Below are 22,691 nucleotides of genomic sequence, written 5' to 3'. Positions count from 1 at the left end.
CCGCACATAGTCGCCATGGCACCCACCAACCCACCACACCATCCCCCATGGAGCTACCAGGAGAGGCATACTGGCCCACTGAGGATCACAGAGGAGCAGACCCAGGGGGGCTGACAGCACAGCCCCCACCCACCAGTCCTGCAGCTTATTTTATCTTGTCAGCGTGAGCCCCACCTAAAGGGGACAGAGGGATTAGTGAGTTGCATTAGTGGGGCAGGAGAGAGTGAAGCAGGGGAGCCAATGTCACTGCGATACGACTCCTCAACACCATCCAGCCTGCCCCACCACTCATAATGAGTCCTGCTGTGCTCTGTAGCAATGATGCATTTTATGTGTGTGTGACAGGTTAGTGCTGTGGATTCAAAGGAGCACAGTTCCACTAAACAGGAGATCAGGATAAACCCCAGTAACCAACCCTGCCCCCGCCATCACATATTCTCAATCCCAACAGAGGCCAGCCCCACAATGACATGCCACACGTGATACACAGCCAACATTACTGTTATAATTACATGTTTCCTTTATTACTTTCCTTTCAACCTCTTTATTTTGCACCTTAAACTTTCTTTGGTTGCTACAAGCCACAAAGTCCTTTATGGTTTGTCTCTGTTGTGTGGAGGGCTGTTTTTAAGAGCTCAAAAATGGGTGTATCAGAGTCAAACAGGCAGCACAGTGGAAAAGTGGTTGGCACTGTTTCCTGACAGCAAGAAGGTTCTGGGTTCAAATCCAACATCTAAGCTGTTTGCATGCTCTCCCCATGTCTGGGTCCTCTCTGGGTTCTCTGGCTCCCACAGTCCAAAGACGAGCAGTTAGTGGGGTTAGGTTGATTGGTGTATGTGCCCATGAGTATGAGTGTACACGGGTGTTTCTCTGTGTTAGTGACAGTCTGACAGAAGGCTGCATCCCTCAGCCTCATGTGGGCTGTGTAGCCCCTTTACAACTGCAGTGAGAGCTCAGACCTGTTTCTGGTGGGTGGTGGACTCCTCCAGGGCTTCCCCTGATTCCCCTTCTGCCACAGAAGACTGTGGCCTCAGAAACTCATATCTGCTTTTTGCAAATGAAGCGAACCTGTTGGCTTCATCAGCAGGGGCGGATCTAGAAGGGTGGCATGGGGTGGCAAGTGCCACCCTAAAATGATCCCTTGCCACCCCAAGTGCCACCCCAGTTTTGCATATGACAGTGTTGTTTATTAAAATAAGTTTAACAGTTTGAGCGTAGTTACAGTCAGCAGTGAATATAAATGCTAGAACTGGATATATTCCATAGTGTCCCCCCCTCCACATTAACAAATGGTTCAGCCCATAGCAGGACGGCTTTTTTCTTGTTTTCAGCAGCAAGCGATGCTTATGATTGTGCCAGAGCACATTTTGAACAACACCATGGGAATTTCTGATTTTACACAGGTGGGTGGATGTTACACTGTGGAAATGAAGGAAGGTGAGTGCTATTTTAAATGGTTGTAGAAAATGAAAAAACAGCAGGTGTATTGGCTGCATTTTTAGATAAATAGTTGTATCTGTTTACAAAATGTACAATTTATATTTGCATTTCAAGTTATAAACATTTACCCAACACGTCTGTGGTTTTTTTACAGTAAAAAATACTGCTAGGATTTTAGGTTCTTTGTGTGATTTCAGATCAGTAATAGTTACATTAATAGTAATAGTAATACTAATGCAGTATGTCAGTGAAAAAACAACTAAATTCAGTTGAGCTGAAAAGATACCAAACAAAGCAAGAGGAGGAAAAAATAAAATGAAACAATCTGAGGGTGAAACACAAACGTAAACTCAAAGGAGTCACAAATGTCCGGTTGTATTTCAGACCTCAGAGGGTGAATCCAACAAATCATGAAAAATGAGGTTTACATGTTTGTTCATGACAGTGCAGATTTCTGACATTTTGTGTAATTTAAGCTGTAACAATGTGACAGTTTTCTAACAAAAACAGTGAAACTTAAGTTAGACTTGTGTTTGTAAATGAAGCGCCCCATGTTGTGTAGCTTTCTGGAGTTTATACTTATTGGGCTACATATGTATTTAATATACAGGCTGTACAGTACATAACATCAAAACTCACATGTTTCATGTAACTAAAGTGTGTAATCATGTGGGTACAGACAATAATTAAGTTATAGACTATATTTATATGAAAAACATGCATACTTACTGCATTTGAATCATTTTAACCACATGTAACCACCTGCATATGTGTTTGGGGGGAAAAGGCTTTGATTTTGCCACCCTAAGAAAATTTCTCTAGAGCCGCCCCTGACCATTTCACAGGATTTGCATTTAAAGATGCAACAAGACTAAAATGGTTAGGGTCAGGAGGTCAAAGGTCAGAGCTCCTGTGGGTCTGAGGGCGGCCTCACGCTGGAGAAGGATGAAGGAGTCTGACCTGAGCCAGTGTTTGACATGAACACATCAGCACTGCTGTCAGTGAGCCTAACGACAGCCGTTAGCATCATTTCAGTGTTTCAGTCATAAAAACACTTCCTGTCTCTGTGGTGGTTACAGTGACATCATGCAGTTTGTGCTTTGACCTCCAGAGGGCGACAAATCAGCACAGACAGAGAGCTCCATTCAAACTTTGCTGCCATCAGGAATAATTCTTCAAATATAATCATCAGTGTTTGAGCAGTTATGATATCAGGGACAATCTAGACATGTGTGACAATACTGAACATGTCACATGACACACCTCAAACATCATGTGATCCACTCTCAGTCTGCACTTTCATTCATGACTTCAACAGGTTGAAATGAGCTTTGAAGAAACATTCAGTGAAATAAATCTTTCATGGATTCATGTGAGCAGCAGATGAACTTTGTACCAACAACATCTTCAATAACAGAGTCTGAATGAAGCTCAGGTGTTGATGCTGCTCCCTGATTGGACGCTTGGTTTCAGCTCTGCTCTCAGTCTTTACTGCACAGGTGAAGGTAGAAAGTGTGACTGGATCTATAGACTGGAAACAGAGAAACATGCTGAACATTTGAAGCTTTGCAGCAGAAATGTTCATGTTACAAATACAGCAGAGCTGATCTGGGATCAGTGTGTTCACACCTGCAGCTACAACAAGGTTTCATGTCTCCACACGTCAGCATGTGAACTTTACTCTGACTCAGTCTGAGCAGTCAGACGGCATATTTTTAAAGTTAACACATCAGCACACACAGAGCTGAGCCCCTCCCACCTGTGCTGAGTTTCAGGTGGAGCCCCGCCTCCTTCCAGGAAGCAGCTCACCTGTGTGTCCGTGTTTAGTGTCCAGGTGTGGAGTGGAGCTTGTTGTTGGTGTGTGAAGAAACTGTAAGTTTGCTTTGTTTCCTCCTTTAACAGTTTGTCTTTAGGAACTTTACTGTTTGTTCAGCTCGTGTTTGATTTCTTCACACAACAAACTGTGTGTGTTTGTATTTCCGGTCTCTCCATTAAAGTCAGTGTGTAATGTTTCCTGGCTAACATCAGCTGTGTGCAGCTTAGTTCAGCACAAATCTGCCGCTCCATAGTTCACGGTAACGGACTCACAGCTGGACCAACGAGGCCGAGTGTGTCCGCCACTCTGAGCTACGTTCGTGTTTGTGTACTTGTAGTTTGTACTTTGAGTTCACTCAGAGCCCACAGAGGACGCAGCGTACGTGATGACGTCACAGCCCTTTACCTCCTTTACTGTCACTGTGATTAATATTTACACACGAGACACCTGCAGAGCTCTGACGCTAAGCTAGCACACAGCATGCTAACACTAAGCTAAAGCTAGGCTAGCCAAGAACCCAGAGTGACGTAAAGCTGAGTAAACACTGACCCCAGACCAGCACCGTGATAAAGTGAGCTGCTGCTGCTGAACTTGAACAGGTAACAAAGTGATGAGCAGTCAGGCTGCAGGTTTCTACCTGTTCATGTTTCTACAGTAGAATCACTTTGAAGTGTCTTTGTGCTGTTTCATCTTTGATTTGTGTTCATAAACACTCAGAGAAACATCACGTGACCTCATCAGGATCTGTGTTGGTGTGTGGGGCTGTACCTCAGCTTTATGTTGTTACATGCTCATTTGTTCATTTTACACAGTAACATCAAAGTAATGTTATGAGGAGTAATGAAGTAACGTACTCCATTACTTTTAATTAAAGTGTTCTGTGTAATATGTGTAATAATGACTGTTTTGAGTAATGACCAACACTGATCACAACAAAGAGGAAATGCCTCCAACATGCACAAACATTTGAGCCACAACATGCAGTTAATGTGCACAAATGTCTTTGATATGCTGCTCAGTGATGGTGGTGACTGTCAGAGCAGAGCTACTGAGAATCAATAAGTAATATCAATGATGGGATCAGAATCACTAAATTCTTCTCATCCCTGTCAGTATCATACATGTGCTGTATAATGTGATAAATGTAGAGGTGCTGGCTGTTCTCTCACTCTGCTGTTTAGCTGTAAAGGACGCCTCCCTGCCTTTGTCTCATTCATGACCTTTAATAGTCTCTTCTAACATGCAGAGATCTGTATGATCTGTTTCATAGAGTCTAACCAGCCTGTACAGGTAACAACAACAGTCACTGCATCACTGACACACAAACGTCATCTCTGTCAATAACAACATTCATACATGGAATAAAAACACATCAGTGGATCATTGCTGGAGCTGATGTTTGTGCTCCTGGTGCAAAGGCTCTCAGTTTCCTCCTTGAAATAACATCAGTGGTGGGTCAGCGACATGCTTTCTTTCCCTCTCAGGTTTAAATATCTGGGACTCTCCACCGTTTGGTTTTAGAGCTGAAGAAGCTTCTCAGATGAAACGTCTTCCAGAAACTTAAAGACGTCTCTTTTCTCTCCAAGCTCCTTAGATCACATGACCTGGATGACTGAACCTACAGACACATTGACCTGGTTTCATGGTCACATGACAGGTCAGAGGTCAGCGACTGTAACTCAGTTCCTCCTGTTAATGTGAACTCACTGAGTGTTTGTGGTTTACCTCTCAGACTGACTGAAGATGATGATGGAGGAAGAGGAGGACAGAGCAGAGTCTGCAGGGTCCAGCTGTCCGTCTGTGAGGAGTGACCGGTCCAAAGATCGAAATCCAAACTTCAGTGGTGAACCTGGAGCAACGAGGTCAGAGAGCTGAACTCACTGAGTAACAGAAATAATTCTGCACTGACATTATAATCAGTGTTGACTCTGGTTGATTGTCTGACTGTGTTTGTGAGCTGAGAGGAAATGAAAATGAGTTTGTAACAAAAATCAGTTTTGTCCAGTTTTCCTGTAAAAAGCTGAACTCTAATCTAAGAGGATGTTACTGACAGGAAACAGCTGCATTATCTGCAGTCTGTGTGATCACAGCTGCTTCAATCATGTTTGTGTCTGCAGAGGTCAGAGGTCACAGTCTGCAGGGTCCAGCTGTCCGTCTGTGAGGAGTGACGGGTCCAAACCTCTAAATCCTTCAGGCTTCAGTGGTGAACCTGGAGCAACGAGGTCAGAGAGCTGTGATGACTCCTTTACATGTTTGTGTTTCCTGGATAAATATGACCTGAAACATCCTCAGATTGTTACAAAGATTCATTAAAAAGAAAACAATGAAAGAGAAAAGATCCAAATGTTCGACTTGGTCATTTGCTGTTTGAGGACAGTGATGCTCATATCTGTGGGGAAAGTGTGACCTGAGTGGGTTCATGTTTGTCTTTAAAGAACAGAGCTGCTCTGATTCTCTTTGTGTCTGATCTGTTAAACAGTCTGAGAGGTCACACAGAGACCCAGCAGCTAAAGCCTGGATCATACTGGCTGCTGTTACTCCATCAGGACAACACTGAACCACAGTGGTGTGGATGTAGTGGATAAATCCCACCATACTGATGCTCAGAGTTAACCACAGGGAACAAAACCAGATGTTACCTTCAGATTGTGACCTTTGGAGTGGACGATGCAGATTTCAATAGAGAATAAATGTTGTTGTTTTTCAGCTGTGAAGAAAGAATCTAATTTTCTGAACTGAAGAATTTATGATGCTGGAAACAACATGGAGACTATAACACAACATTTCCACTGTGTTCATAGAATGAATGTAAAACTGTCAGACATTCATTAAATATGCAAAATGTCTACAGAAGCATCAGAGGGTCAGACGTGAAGCACTCAGTGATTTTGATCAAATGACTCATCAGTTATTGATCTGTACTACACTGATCTACCACGTTAGTAAAGCTGGTGTTCTGGTGGTGGAGGGAGACTCGGATCATGTTCTGGTTTTGGAGCAGTGATCTGCTGATGGTTCAGTTTGATGAGCTTCTTCAAAATCATCCCTGACATCACCACTGAAAGGACGTCCATGAAAACAGACTGAAAATTACTGATATGTTCACAATCTGAGAGTTTAAAACTTGACAGACTTGATTCAGATGAAGTTATTTGAGCAGAAACTCCTGGATCTTTATCCTGTGTTGATCTAATCCTTCATGGTTCCTCCACAGAGTGGAGCAGCAGAGCTCAGAGGTTCCCAGTGGTCAGTCTGCCCAGCAGCATCAAACACAGCTGGACTCCATATTTATGGTCTGTACATGTACAACAACTACTGTTACATCTGTTCTGTTCACAGTCATCTCCATGCTGCTCTTTGTAGACCAGTGGATCGTCAGTGTCTCCAACATGGATCTGATGTTTGGCTCCATGATTTCAGTCTGATTGGCTCATTCATAAATATTCTGTTCCAGCTGCTGGAGGACAACATCATCACTTTTGTGAAGAACGAGCTGAAGAAGATCCAGAAGGTTCTGAGTCCAGATTACCCAGAATACTTTGAGAGTCAGAGGAGCAGCAGCAGAGAGGCATTTGTGAAGATCACAGTGGACTTCCTGAGGAGAATGAAGCAGGAGGAGCTGGCTGACCGTCTGCAGAGCAGTAAGAGGATTTATCTAAAGATTTAAGCTGCTGGATAAATGAACATTTTCCAGAGATGGAAGATGGAGCAACATGTTTTAAAGATTAGTTCTTTTTGGAATTGAGTGTTTATTTTTCTTCTCATTCAGAACTTCAAGCTGCAGTTTTTCACCGTAACCTTAAATCCACCCTGAAGAAGAAGTTCCAGTGTGTGTTTGAGGGCATCGCTAAAGCAGGAAACCCAACCCCCCTGAATCAGATCTACACAGAGCTCTACATCACAGAGGGAGGGACTGCAGAGGTCAATGATGAACATGAGGTCAGACAGATTGAAACAGCATCCAGGAAACCAGACAGACCAGAAACAACCATCAGACAAGAAGACATCTTTAAAGCCTCACCTGGAAGAGACGAACCAATCAGAACAGTGCTGACAAAGGGAGTGGCTGGCATTGGGAAAACAGTCTTAACACAGAAATACAGCCTGGACTGGGCTGAAGACAAAGCCAACCAGGACATCCAGTTCATATTTCCATTCACTTTCAGAGAGCTGAATGTGCTGAAAGAGGAAAAGTTCAGCTTGGTGGGACTTGTTCATCACTTCTTTACTGAAACCAAAGAAGCAGGAATCTGCAGCTTTGAAGACTTCCAGGTTGTGTTCATCTTTGATGGTCTGGATGAGTGTCGACTTCCTCTGGACTTCCACAAAACTACAATCCTAACTGACCCTAGAAAGTCCACCTCAGTGGATGTGCTGCTGATAAACCTCATCAGGGGGAAACTGCTTCCCTCTGCTCGCCTCTGGATAACCACACGACCTGCAGCAGCCAATCAGATCCCTCTTGACTGTGTTGGCATGGTGACAGAGGTCAGAGGGTTCACTGACCCACAGAAGGAGGAGTACTTCAGGAAGAGATTCAGAGATGAGGAGCAGGCCAGCAGGATCATCTCCCACATCAAGACATCACGAAGCCTCCACATCATGTGTCACATCCCAGTCTTCTGCTGGATCACTGCTACAGTTCTGGAGGATGTGCTGGAAACCAGAGAGGGAGGACAGCTGCCCAACACCCTGACTGAGATGTACATCCACTTCCTGGTGGTTCAGGCCAAAGTGAAGAAGGTCAAGTATGATGGAGGAGCTGAGACAGATCCACACTGGAGTCCAGAGAGCAGGAAGATGATGGAGTCTCTGGGAAAACTGGCTTTTGATCAGCTGCAGAAAGGAAACCTGATCTTCTATGAATCAGACCTGACAGAGTGTGGCATCGATATCAGAGCAGCCTCAGTGTACTCAGGAGTGTTCACACAGATCTTTAAAGAGGAGAGAGGACTGTACCAGGACAAGGTGTTCTGCTTCATCCATCTGAGTGTTCAGGAGTTTCTGGCTGCTCTTCATGTCCATCGGACCTTCAGCAACTCTGGACTCAATCTGCTGGAAGAACAACAAACAACCTCCAAGAAATCTAAATTATTTAACAAACCAAAACTTCAATCTCTCCACCAGAGTGCTGTGGATAAGGCCTTACAGAGTCCAAATGGACACCTGGACTTGTTCCTCCGCTTCCTCCTGGGTCTTTCACTGCAGACCAATCAGACTCTCCTACGAGGTCTGCTGACACAGACAGGAAGTAGCTCACAGACCAATCAGGAAACAGTCCAGTACATCAAGGAGAAGCTCAGTGAGAATCTGTCTGCAGAGAAAAGCATCAATCTGTTCCACTGTCTGAATGAACTTAATGATCGTTCTCTAGTGGAGGGGATCCAACAGTCCCTGAGATCAGGAAGTCTCTCCACAGATGAACTCTCTCCTGCTCAGTGGTCAGCTCTGGTCTTCATCTTACTGTCATCAGAAGAAGATCTGGATGTGTTTGACCTGAAGAAATACTCTGCTTCAGAGGAGGCTCTTCTGAGAATGCTGCCAGTGGTCAAAGCCTCCAACAAAGCTCTGTGAGTACATTTGTACTCATGTCTTTACTTTTAACATAAACAGTGTAATGTGTGATGGACCCTTAAAAACTTAAACATATTTATTTGACTGGTCATCAGCACTAAATACAGTATATTAGAGTTAATGTTTGATAGCAGCAGTAAATGTCAGTGTCTTAGACATATATGGACTTCAGCTTTAATCAAAGTCATATCCAGAATCATCCTGTAAGTAAACTTTATTTATACAGCAGCTTTCACAGGTGAAAAACCACAAAGTGCTTTACAATAGAAACAGGCAATAAAAACACAGAAGATAAAAACATTAAACAGCAAACACTGAACATCATACAGCCTAAAACTAGTTAAAGGCCACTCTGAATACTATCAATCAATCAATCAATCTTTATTTATAAAGCACTTTTCATACAGAGAAAATGTAGCACAAAGTGCTTTACATAGTTAAAAGCAGCCCACCCCACCCTCCAACTCACTCCCCACACTCTCAATACACATATATCCCCCCACCCCCACCCACACACACATACACACACGCGCACACTTAAAGAGTAAAAATTGGGCTGGGCTCGCATGAGCCAAGTGAGGAAACATTATAACAGAGAGCCGTCTGCACCGGGAGCCGGTCACAGACCGCAGCCTCCAGGCTGGGCACACAGCAGGAGGGAGGCAAAGGAGCCCCCCAGCCAGGCTGAGAGGACCCCAGAGACCCAGCAGCCACGGTCAATAACAGCCCCGGTGCAGAGAGCGCCCTCCGAGGAAACACTGGAGATATGACGCAATACAATATATATAGGGTAAAATGATAAAATAAATAAGAACAGGATACAATATAAATATAAATAGAATAAGAAGATTAAAAAACGAATAAGAATAAAATCAAACAAATATTAGGTAAATCCTAAATTAATAATAGAATAACAGGATAGAATAAATAAGCATAAAATAAATAAATGCTAAGTAAAAGCTAAATTAAAAAGGTGGGTCTTGAGCCTGTTCTTGAAAACATGTACGTTCTCTGCGGCCCTGAGCTCCTCCGGCAGGCTGTTCCACAGACGAGGACCATACCACTGAAACGCTGCCTCTCCGTGAGTATGTGTCCTGACTTTAGGGACAATCAAAAGGCCAGTACCAGAGGACCTCAGGGTCCGCGAGGGTTCGTATGGTAAAAGCAGATCTGAGAGATAGGAAGGCCCAAGACCATTAAGACATTTAAAAACCAATAAAAGAACTTTAAAATCGATCCTGAAACACACGGGGAGCCAGTGCAGCGATTCTAAAACCGGTGTAATGTGGGCCCGCCCTCTGGTCTCCGTCAGCACACGAGCTGCAGAGTTTTGTAAAAGTTGTAAAGTTGAAATATTCTTCTTAGGAAGACCAGAGAGCAGGGCATTACAGTAATCAATGCGACTGGTAATAAAAGCATGCATCAGCATCTCCGTGTTGGCCCGAGAGAGAATAGGGCGGACTCTGGCTATATTTTTTAGATGATAAAATCCAATTTTAGTTACATGTTTAATATGTGGGATAAAACCAAGCTCAAAGTCAAAAATAACACCCAGGTTTTTCACTTGTAGCGAAGGACATAGTGAAAATGCCTCTAATTTAGACAAGAGTTTCTCTCTCTGAGCCTCAGGACCGACAATTAAAACTAGAGTCTGAATAAATGAGTTAGTGGGACCAGTAACAGCCTTTAACTGGAAGATCTCAGATGTGAGAAGAGCTGTAGGATTGTAGAAAGTCAGAAATATAGACTGGGACTTAAAGTAAGGACTAAAACTTTAAATAAAGCCTAAAATGAACTGGTTACCAATGTGAAGAGATTAAACTGGAGTAATGTCCAGTCTGTTTCATGTGCTGGTTAAAAGCCTCGCAGCATCATTCTGTACTGACTGAAGACGTTCAAAGACTGTGATGGAGCCATAGGTGATCAACTCCCTCATTCCTCCTCTGGTCTTATTGCTCAGCTGAAGAGGAGTTCACTTCTATATGTTACAATCAGCATCACCAGTACAGCTCCAAGGATCTGCAGCTGCTGGCAGATTCAGTCATGCATGCTTGATTGTTTTTCAGTCTCTCAGGTCAGATGAAGTCATATTCTTTATGAATCAGCATAAGAAGTCAATAAAAATTCAAAGCAAATCAAGATGAGCGTTTATTCTTGTTTTAACAAATATATGAGCGAGAGGGACCTTTTTGGTCTAAAGTTATAATCATCTGCCACATTTCTAATCTCTTTACTACGTGGACTTTTAAAATATTTTCTGTTCCCCCAGACTGAGTCTCTGTAACTGGTCAGAGAGTTCATTTAACTTGTCATTTGATAACAGTTTGTTATCAAATTACAGTTTTTCAAATTGTGTTTTTATTTTGTTTTTTAGCCTGAGTGTCCCTGATCTCTCAGACAGAGGCTGTGAAGCTCTGTCCTCAGTTCTCAGCTCCCAGTCTTCTACACTGAGACAGCTGGACTTAAGTAACAACAACCTGCAGGATCCAGCAGTGAAGTTTCTTTCTGCAGGACTGAGAAGTCCACACTGTAAACTGAATACTCTGAGGTGAGATCAAGATATGTTGGGCTTTTCATCAATTGACAGAATTAACCAATAAGAATCCACTAAATGGGAAAAAAGTCAGTTAAACTTCTGTAATAGTTTTATGATAATTTAATGAGCAGAGAGTTATTGATCAATATGTCAGCTACTTTGGTGCTAATGCACTGCCCGGCACATGGAGCCCAATTGGCATTTGCAATAGAATACCAGAATTGATTGACCATTGTCAGTTAACAAATGTCAGCGTCATCCATTTGTTGACTCTCAGTAAAAACACAGGATTAATTGCTAAATCTAATAACTCTTTAGTGCACCCTCATTGCAACTTAACAACAGTGTTTGTTTAATGTTTATCTGTCATTTTTCAGACTGAGTCACTGTAAGCTCTCAGAGAGAGGCTATGAAGCTCTGTCCTCAGCTCTCAGCTCCCAGTCCTCTAGTCTGAGACAGCTGGACCTGAGTAACTCTGACCTGCAGGATTCAGGAGTGAAGCTTCTGTCTGCTGGAGTGAAGAGTCCACACTGTAAAATGGAAACTCTCAGGTCAGGATTAAAAATTTTCCAATGATGATCACGTTAAACCTGATTTCTATTACTGCATAAACAGTAAATTGATTTTTAAAAAAGTCTTAATGTAGAAATTAGCGTCTGGGGTTTTTAGTGATATTTGTTCACTTTCTCTTTTTCATTTGCAATGAAATGTCCCATCTGCTCCTCTGAGTCCAAAATCTTTATTTTAGCAGTGCTTCATCCACCAAACCTTCTAGTTCGATTCCTGTATGCTGAAGGTTTTTACAGAGCTGTTTGTTCAGATATCAGAATTTGATTTTCAGAAACATTTAGTAATAAAAATATGATCAATTGATTATTTCTGACTGAAAAGATGAAATATATATTTGGTCATAGTGATATGACTCATTACCTCACTTAAACATAAAATGTAAACAAAAATTCAAAACAATAGATTAATACAAAACAGAGTTTGACTGTTGAGCTTAAAGTGAGCTTCAATGTTATCCACTTCCTGTTTTATTTTGGTAGTTATCGTCTCTGATTTTTACCCCAACATTGTCTACATTAGTTTCAGCTGTAGAAGGTTTTATTGACTGTTTGATTTGTCACTTTATTTAACTATAATTGTTGACTTATAAACTATTGCTTAAAATTTATTTTCATTAAAATACCAAATAATTTATTACTTTATCATCTAATTAGATTATAATTCTGTAAATAAGAGTGATAGTGTGTCTTCAGGTTCTCTGCTTCCTCCCACAGTCCAAGAACATGCATGCTGGGTTAACTGGAGATGTGTGATTGTGAGCATAAATGTTTGTCTGTCTAGCTCTGTTTCTACCTGGCTACATCACCGTTACTGATGCTGAACCAATAACCTGGTCTGGATCAGGTTATGTTCAGTGTTTTTGTTTAAAATCAGCTGAAGCGCCTCATTTTCACTGATTCTTTCATTTACAGAAAGCTTTAAGTGAGATATAGATTCAGTCATATGTTACTAATATTACTTTTAACCTGAGTAGCGAAAGTCCGCGGTGATCTGAAAATGATGTGCCGGGAGTTGTGCCGTTCTCTGCGGCTTCAGTGACCCTCGAGCTCTCGACTAGCTGGGTAACAGACGTCGCTGAAAACGTCGAAGCACTTTTGCACTTTTGCAAATATGCGATATCTTGATAAACCGAGCAGATATTTGAAGTTTACACACCCACATTCTCCCCTGAAAATATGTTAAAAGTTTATTTTGTGACCCAGGAAGATTAATAAGAGTAATTTTAAAACTTAGTAGCGGTCGCCATTACTGGAAGCTGGAGTTTGGCTGGGCCGCACTATGAATTCTGGGATATGGTGGGCCACGAAGGACACACCCGACCCATCCTTCAAATTCGGGGAAAGGAGGACGCATTTGTCGGCTGCATTCGGAGGAATTTGGACAGCCTTCGGTGCGTCGCTGTGACGTAATCTGTCTACAAATGTGTCCTCAGGAGGATGCAGCCCATGAATTTGTACACACCGAGCCTGCGTGCTGGTAGCACCTTAGCCACAGCTCGGGTGAAAGAAGCTGAAAAAGAAGGTTTTCTAGTTTGTAAGGAGGAAAAAACTGAGAGGACTAAGTGAAAGAGAGGCTGGAGAGTAACACAGAGCAGCAATGAATGCTGCTCACACAGTTTAGACAGTTTAGCATCAAATGTTCGAGTGAGTTAGCTCCCAGCTAACTAGCAGAGCAGCTAACTAGCAAACCAGCTAACTGCACCCACAAGCTGCGACTGCGTCTTTCTAACAAGAGCGTCAGACACTCAGACCGGTTTTCTTTGTGGATGATGATGTATTCTCACACTGATCCTTCATGATGATGCTGTCATCCACCCACTGCTCCTGGTGTTGCCAATTCCTCAGTAAGGAAAATCGCTATTGGCTGTCCTAAAAGTCGCTGGAAGTCGCTAAATGATGTCATCGCCTAATTTGGATAAATGGTCATGCTAATGTAATTGTAACGTACGTTGTAGGAGAGAAAAATAACATCGTGGAAGAGACATAACGTGAGTAAAAAAATGTCCTTGAATGCATTTAAATAAATAAATCATAGTTCTGTCTGTAACTATTACAACACTCTCACCACATTTGTTAACAATTCTCTCAACAAATGTGTTTTTCCTCGTTCTTTGTTATCCAGCTGCGACTTTGGTTATAAATGTGTCATAAACAGGATAAAGCAGTGCAGGTTCAATGTAATCAAACCTCAGACTGAGTTCAAAATCATCACCTGTCCCAGATACCACATCAGCACCAGAACCATGATGTGTTTACTCACATTTAAAAAGGTGGAGGGCAGTGTGAATGGACTGTTGTCATTGGTCTGAATGTGCCTCTATAAACATGTGCTCTTCATTATTGATGTTTTCCTAATGAAGAGAAAATGAGACTTAACAAAATCCTTCTGACTGTTGTTGGAGCAGGTTGGGTCCTGGGTTTGAGTCCCCCACTGAACCACAGGGGCTTTTAGCTTTGTTTCACAGTGTATAGAACAACAAATAAAACCAAATCACAAAAAAACGCATCAAACTTTGAGGGTTGAACCAAGGATGAGGAAGCAGACTCGGCCCCAAACATCTGGATATATGGATGGTTACCAGAGCAACCACAGCAGTGTGCTCTCAGTATATTTAGTTGTATAAAGGTGTTTGTGGTGTGTTGCAGCTGAAGCATTTATGTTGACACAGGGAGAAAATAGTGTGAGGACACTGTTCACAGCAGTCACAGCTCGCTGCCTTCAACGGTATCTTCCTTCCTTGTTTGGATGTCACTGATATCATCTTCTGCTCTCACACTGACCACCTGTTGGAGCTAACATGCTAACATGGAAGCAGCAGGTATGCCACCTGTGGCAGCTGAGGTCACGTGACCTGAGTGTTTGAACCACACGTTGGAGCAGCGTTTCCAAACATCTGCACTTCAGAAGCTCCAAAGTGTGGAAATGTCACTGTGGAGCGTCTCGTCGCTATCTAAGAGATTTTCTTACCTCTGCAAAGCGAAGCTTGCAAACAGCACCATAGTTTGTCAATCCCAACCAATCAGAGCGCTCCTTATGTCACGTCACATGACTCGTGTGTTTTCCTCTTTGATTAGCACCCAAAGAACTAAAGAAAGGCTAAAAGGACGTTCAGCCAATCAAATCCCTCCTAGCAACAAAAAGTCTAGAGAGGAAATGGAGCAGAGAAGGAGAATCACCAGTTTAAATGTCTGAGTTTTAAACTGGTGACCCTCTAAAGAGGCTTTTATTGACTCTTTCTGTTTTCTTTACAGCTTTTTTCACCATTTAAACTGTTTAATATCAGATTTAGAAATAACTTTTGGACAGTTTTTCTACATTTGCACTAAAATGTGACATAAATAATGACTTTCTGACTTTACGTGGGACTAATCTAACGACTCAGCCTGGCTATGTTGGACTGGGTGTGGCAGCAGCTCCCAGTTTGAGTTCAGGAGACAGACACTCTCTCTACTTTGAAGATCAGCTTCAAACTTTCCTTTTTGATAAAGCTTATAGTTCGAGCTGGATCAGGTGACCCTGAACCATCCCTTAGTTATGCTGCTATAGGCTCAGGCTGTTGGTGGACGTCCCATGATGCTCTGCTTTCTTCTCCCCTCTTTTCACCCCTGATGCTTTTATATGTCACTACTGCATGTCCTTAACTTTTGTCTCTCTGTTTTGTTCTTGTCTCTCTGAGCTCATCTCTTCTCTTTCCCCTCACCCTGCAACCAGTCATGGTAGATGCTCCTCCTGGAGCCTGTTTTCACTGGGAGGATCTTTGTGTCAAAGGGAGTTCTTCTTCCCACCATCACCAAGTGCTGCTCACAGTGGATTGTGTCGTGAAATCTATCAATGTAGAGCAGTGAGACAAACCACGGAGGCCCCAGAGAAGTGCAATCAAACGATGAGTTTATTAACACACAGGAGAAAACATCAGCCTATGTCTTCTGACAAAAATACATGTTGTGGACACTTACAAAGCAGTGGGGTATACGCCCCCCCTTGGCGTCAATAAAAATAGTCAGAGTAAAATATGTTCCAGACATTAGTCACAGTTAATGGTACATCTTGTACATGTTTAATGGCTATAAACAGACACAGAACTTCTCTTTTCTGTAACACCTTCCATACAAGGTAATAAACTTCAAGCCCTCAGGGTCTCTGGGGCTAATTATTGACTCTGGTCATCTGTTGCCAAGTAGAGTAAAATATAGTGAGACACCAAATGAGTTAAGGCCTCAGGCCTGACACATTCCTAGATTATATGTGTTATATGTATTGTAAGCATCCATGCAATCATCCTGTTCTAGTTTCCCTCAGCATGGATCACCTGGACAGTCACGCCAGTGAAGCTTAAGACCCTTAATGAACCGAACATCAACTCGACATAAGCACAAATATGCAATGTGTATGAAATACTTCTGACCGTACTTGTAATAAAAGTTAACATAATGGAAGGATCCTCAAATGAACATGTTCAATAGACAACTTTAATGCAATATCAATACTGTGAGAAATATTATTAGATGGAATAATGCTGTAAAGAACATTATTAATGCAGTTATAATGATGCAGATTATATGGCAGCAATAAAAGAATTTCTGTATCTCCACAATTGTCTGATGGTTGGGGCTTTCTCTCTAATATTGGAGGCTGTTACCTTACACTGTTAAACAGCTTCAGATGACTGTTGTTGTCTGTTGGGTATTGTCACTTTTAAATAAAGTTACATTGAATGGATGTAAATGGATAGATGTTATTGTGACAAAGAGAAAACGATTGTTGACAGATTGATTGTTGTTTTGTGTGTCTGCAGTCTGTCAGGCTGTCTGATCACAGAGGAAGGCTGTACTTCTCTGGCCTCAGCTCTGAGCTCCAACCCCTCCCATCTGAGAGAGCTGGACCTGAGCTACAATCATCCAGGTCCCTCAGGAATTAAGCTGCTGTCGGCTGGACTGAAGGATCCAGGCTGGAGACTGGACACTCTCAGGTATGGAGAGAATGTCTGATAGAGGAGGAAGAGCTGGAAACATTTCCTGTGTCCTTCACTCACTTCCTGTTTGTTTCCTGCAGATGAGACATGAACAATCACACATGCAGGAATATTTTCAGGGACAGACACACTAGTCTAGCTGGATAGTTCATGGATATTTATGTAGGGGTCTCCAAGGAGTCTGTTTGCAGGAACATTTAGGTCACAGGTGTACCTGATATAGATACCAGTGTACCTAATAAAGTGTCAGCTAACATTTGGAAATGGAAGCTAAAATAATGACAAACTCTACATTCACAGCTGAATTCACAATAAATTTGTTCTCAAGTGCACATTTTTCTGTTATTGTTCTCAAACAACAGCATGAGAATGAAATATTGATTCTAACAGGGCCCATAAACTTTACTAACTAAACATTACTGTGAGCAGCTCCTCCATCACTTCAAAACTGTCATCAACACCACGGACATACATTGGGAGCTGGGCAGTGTCGGTGATGTCTGTGGTCTCATCAAGAGCGACTGAGTATACACTGAAACATTTGGCTTTCTCACACAGTTGGTCATAAATGTCACTTGACAGGTCAGAAATGCGATCTGCTGCGGTGTTGGCAGAAAGGCTGATGTTGCTAAACTGACCTTTCTTTCCCGGACAGACTATATTTGCAGCCTGCAATATGCACTTTTAGACAAATGCACCTTCTGTGAATGGCTTCCCTGCTTTAGCAATCATCTCACTAACCACGTGGCTCCGACTGCTGCATTATTCTCTTTGGTTGCTTTCTTGGAGAAATCTTGCTGCCTCAGTAGATCTGTTTTAAGACTGGCAACCCGGTTCTCTCTCTCGTCTCCCTGGTATTTTGCATCCAGCTCAGCATGTCTAGTTGTGTAATGACGTTTCAAATTGTATTCCTTGTGCAGCGCAACTTTCTCTGTGCAAATAAGACAGGTCGGGGTGCCCCTGTGCTCAACAAAGAAATATTGCATTTCCCACTTTTCCTGAAATTGTCGGTGCTCATCACCAACCTTTCTCTTCACCGCAGGCTTTGAAAAAGACATGTTTGGGGCTATGTGACATTTATAATTCTACTTGGTGTCACTGTCGCATTGAAGGTTCAATCAAGCGTTTAGCCGACGGACGGGGAACGTCTCAACGCGTAGAGAACGTCATTTCTGCTTCTTTTTCTTGCAACCGTAGCACGGCGATCGGCAGATAAAAAGCCGGTAGCAGTCTCCTTTGTTTTTACGCTCGATGTTCATGTCTTTCATGACGACACGAACACCGTGGCGTTTGCAGATGGTAGAAAGTGCAGGGATAGCGAGCGCAAAAAAGGCGACTGCTCACGGCGCCGGGCTGTTGTTACAGGAGAAAGAAGCGGAAATGACACCGTGACATATAACAAATAACATCAGCTGTTTCTGATGTTAGTTGTTTTGACTGCTTTTACATTATATTGAAATATATGTAATGTTCATGTTTGCTGCAATGCAAACGCAGTGATGCAAATAAAAACATGGAGCCACAAATTACGGTGCGACCCTATAATTAGTCCGGGTTACCGGGGACTGTTGTTGCCGATGAACAGGTGTCGCTATGTGACTGCAGACTAAATTGGGCTGCATTGAGTTCATGACTTTTCTTTTATCCCGCCGCCTACGCATCACTGTGAGAGTTAATATGAGATCTCTCTCTGTGGAAAAATAACTTTAAATCCCACTGACGTGTGTATAAATCTATATACGTATAATGTCTCGCTGGGCAGCAACTTAAAAAAACAACTTTTTTTGAAGTGTTGTGAACGCAGCGCGCTGGGGCGAATGTCGGCGTTTGCCCAATAGAAAGGAGGAAGCCAGCCAGGCACAGGAAAGAAAGAAACACTCCAGGGCAACGCTGCTGGAACTTTGACTCATTGAGAAATGTTTCCCTGCTTGCATCAAGCCCGGCTGGTGTCCCCTGAGATCCATATCCCACCCTGATTGGTGGGTTAATTCAGCTCTGCCCACAACACTGTAAAGTGTCATACATTATCAAACTAACATTACATTTTCATATTAAGGTGGGGCCAAAAACTATCGTCCTGCGGGCCGCAATTGGCCCGCGTGCCGCGAGTTTGAGACCCCTGGTGTAGGAGGACACCTACTCTGTGTCTGGTTAAGTATAAGAGCCCTTTGTTAGGGGGACCGCTGGACTCTTAGCACCAGCTTTGGGGTCACAGGGTCACATCTGGAACACACACACACACACACACACACACAGACACACACACACACACACAGACACACAGACACACACACAGACACACACACAGACACACACAGACACACACACATACACACACATACACACACACACGCACGCACACACACACAGACACACACACACAGACACACGCACACAGACACACGCACACACACACAGACACAGACACACACAGACACACACACACACTATGCACAGACACACACACACACACAGACACACACACACAGACACACACACAGACACAGACACACACACACGCACACACACACACACACACACACACACAGACAGACACACAGACACACAGACACACACACACACACACACACACAGACACACACACACACACACACACTATGCACAGACTGGTACTCTTTGTTCATACCTGTGTAAGACGTCATAATGAACTTGTGCATATTCATGTAAGCTCAATAAAGAGCAGTGTTACGAGGGAGCAGACGAGAGCGACTGAGGTCAAGTGAAGGAACGGCGCTGTCACAGTTCTCTCCCTCATCAATTGTCTGGTTCCAGCGGTGGGTCTGTGCTAGACGACCCATCACCAGCTTTTTCCACTGGTTACCAGTACGTGGTAGAATCCACTTCCAGATCTGGTTGTCTTTAAATCTGTGAATGGATTGGCTCCATCTTATCTCTCTTTAACAAAAGAATCCAAGTGGAGCCCTCAGGTCTGCAGATAAGCAGCTTCTGACCAGAACTAGACGTAAAAACAGAGGTGAGCTTTATCGATGGCTGCAGCCAAACTCTGGAACAGTCGCCCTTCACATCAGGTCGTCACCAACACTGGACATTTTTAAAAGCCGGTTGGAAACACATTTGTACTCTGTAGCTTTCAATCCTGACCAGTCTTTATAGTCATTACTGTGTATGTTTCCTATTTTCTCTCTACTCTGTGCAGCACTTTGGCTCAAGCTGTTTTTAAATGTGCTGATAAATAAATGTAGATTTCTTTGAATAAAACAGTGGAGCCGAGCTTTGAGCTCAGTGTGTAACAGTGTGTGTGTGAGAGCCATGTAATGTCCATGTGTGCATGCTGACTGTGCTGCTCTGACCCCCCTCCTCCTTTCAGGGTGGAGCCTGCTGGAGTCCGATGGTTGAGACCAGGTCTGAGGAAGTGTAAGTGTGTTTTTAATGGGATTCATGAAAACAAAGCAGCACACATTCAACCATCTTCATCATGTCAGGAGTCATCATCAAAGTGTCAATCAATGAACAGATGATGGATCAATAACTGCAGCTGGATTGTGTTTGTTCTCTCCATCAGATTCCTGTCAACTCACAATCGACACAAACACAGTGCACACAAAGCTCCAACTGTCTGACAACAACAGGAAGGTGACACATGTGGAGGAGGTTCAGTCATATCCTGATCATCCAGACAGATTTGATGTTTTTTATCAGCTGCTGTGTAGAAATGGTCTGACTGGTCGCTGTTACTGGGAGGTCGAGTGGAGAGGAGACGTTTTTATATCAGTGAGTTACAGAAGCATCAGAAGGAAAGGAGGCAGTGCTGACTCTGTGTTTGGAGGAAATGATCAGTCCTGGAGTCTGAGCTGCTCTGATGATGGTCCTCAGTCTGTCTGTCACAATAACATACAAACATCCATCTCCTCCTCCTCCTCCTCCTCCTCCTCCTCTGTCTCTAACAGAGCAGCAGTGTATGTGGACTGTCCTGCTGGCACTCTGTCCTTCTACAGAGTCTCCTCTGACACTCTGATCCACCTCCACACCTTCAACACCACATTCACTCAAACTCTTTATCCTGGGTTTATGGTCTGGTCTGGTGGCTCAGCGTCCCTGTGCTGAGTGGAGTGTAAAGAGTGTCTCCTGTTACAGAAACACTCTGACTGTTGAACAGATAGTTCAGTCTGTACATGTCTGTCTCTTTCACTCACAAACACGTTTTCAGATTCATGGATTCAATCAGTTGATGTTTGAAACTCTTCTAAATGATTCCTTGTAAACTTCTTCCTCTTCAGTCACAAACAAACAGGAAGTGATGTCACATGTGTTCCTGTCCACACAGCAGAATGAGTCTATTGCTGACAGTGATGTACAAACAGAGTGAGCATTTCTGAGGCCCAAAATAAACTGAGTAGTTCACTGAATGAACAATGGACTGTGAGCTCAGTTCCTTCATCATTAGTATGGATTATATATGTATATGTATTATATTAGTATCATATATATCAGGTGCTGCTGCTTTCAGTCATTGTGCAAATGTGCTGTTTGTAAGCTTGTAAAGCTGCAGTCAGCTGAGACTGAAGAAGTCACCTGATCAAGATTCTATCCAAGATGGCGCCGCGTATGGATGCCCTGGTGCTTCAGTGCGTTACTTTTGTCTTGTTTTTGTGCATTTCTTCTGTGTCTGGGCACTCCTCTGGATATTCTTACACCAGAGAAGAGCTCCTTAACTGCAGGACTACAACGCCTGTGGATTTATTTCCAATATTTGTCGCATCTGCGGCAGATTTACTGCTGACTCTGATCAGGAAAGTGAGACGTCGAAAGAGAGGTAAGCGAGCCGGCGTACTCGTGCGTTTGAGGAGACGCGGACTGAGAACGGCCCTTCCTGGGATCTTCCTTTCTAATGTACGCTCACTCTGGAATAAGATAGACGAACTGGCCCTGATGAGAAGCATGAACAGAGACTTTGCCTCCTCCTGTGTCTTATGTTTTACGGAGTCGTGGCTCAGTGAGAACATCCCGGACTGCGCGCTCAAGCTGGAGGGCTTCCATCTGCTGCGCGCGGACCGGCAGGCCGCTCTCTCCGGTAAAACCAAAGGTGGAGGTGTCTGCTTCTACATCAATAGTGGCTGGTGCACAGATGTAACAGTGATTGCTCAGCACTGCTCTTCCTCTCTGGAATACCTTTTTATTCACTGCAAACCGTTTTATTCTCCGCGGGAGTTTGCTTCATTCATCCTGGCCGCTGTTTACATCCCGCCAGACGCGGATGCACAGGCAGCTCAGTGCGCACTCGCGGAGCAGATTCTCCACACGGAGCGGACATACCCGGACTCTCTCATCATTGCTCTTGGGGACTTTAACAAAGCCAATCTGAGCCATGAGCTTCCGAAATACAAGCAGTATATTAAATGCCCGACCAGAGAGGAGAGGACATTGGACCACTGCTACAGCACGATCAGCGGGGCCTATCGCGCGGTGCCGCGCGCTTCACTCGGACTTTCTGACCACGTCATGATCCACCTAATCCCCGCGTACAGACAGAGGCTGAAGCTCTCCAAACCTGTCGTGAGGACCAAAAAACTGTGGAGCAACGAGGCTGTGGAGGAGCTTCGCACGTGTTTGGAGACCACAGACTGGGACACAATGAAGGCTGCTTCTAACAGCTTGGACGAGTTTACGGACACTGTCACCTCCTATATCCACTTCTGTGAGGACAGCATTGTGCCATCACGCACCAGGGTGAGTTATAACAATGACAAACCCTGGTTTACTCCTAAACTCAAAAAGCTGTGGCTGGAAAAGAGAAAGGCGTT

At 43.5% G+C, this 22,691-nt stretch overlaps 1 protein-coding gene across 1 annotated transcript in view; it reads left to right on the top strand.

Moving 5' to 3' along the window:
- The window catches only part of LOC147337090 (protein NLRC3-like), a 290,822-nt gene extending 273,898 nt beyond the window's left edge, over positions 1 to 16,924 (top strand). Inside the window, exons 7-9 of the mRNA XM_086285775.1 lie at positions 11,205 to 11,378; positions 11,744 to 11,917; positions 16,732 to 16,924. Coding sequence (XP_086141901.1) covers positions 11,205 to 11,378; positions 11,744 to 11,917; positions 16,732 to 16,924 — 541 coding nt within the window. The remainder of the gene's footprint in view (positions 1 to 11,204; positions 11,379 to 11,743; positions 11,918 to 16,731) is intronic.
- The last annotated feature ends 5,767 nt before the right edge of the window (positions 16,925 to 22,691 follow it).

This window comes from Aulonocara sp. 'chitande type north' Nkhata Bay, linkage group LG3, assembly GCF_057382095.1.
Source record: "Aulonocara sp. 'chitande type north' Nkhata Bay isolate Kocher_YH1m ecotype deep benthic linkage group LG3, A_spYH_male_GT1.1, whole genome shotgun sequence".
NCBI lineage: Eukaryota > Metazoa > Chordata > Actinopteri > Cichliformes > Cichlidae > Aulonocara > Aulonocara sp. 'chitande type north' Nkhata Bay.
Note: the sequence above shows the minus strand (reverse complement) of the source record. Positions and strands in the feature narration are given on the sequence as shown.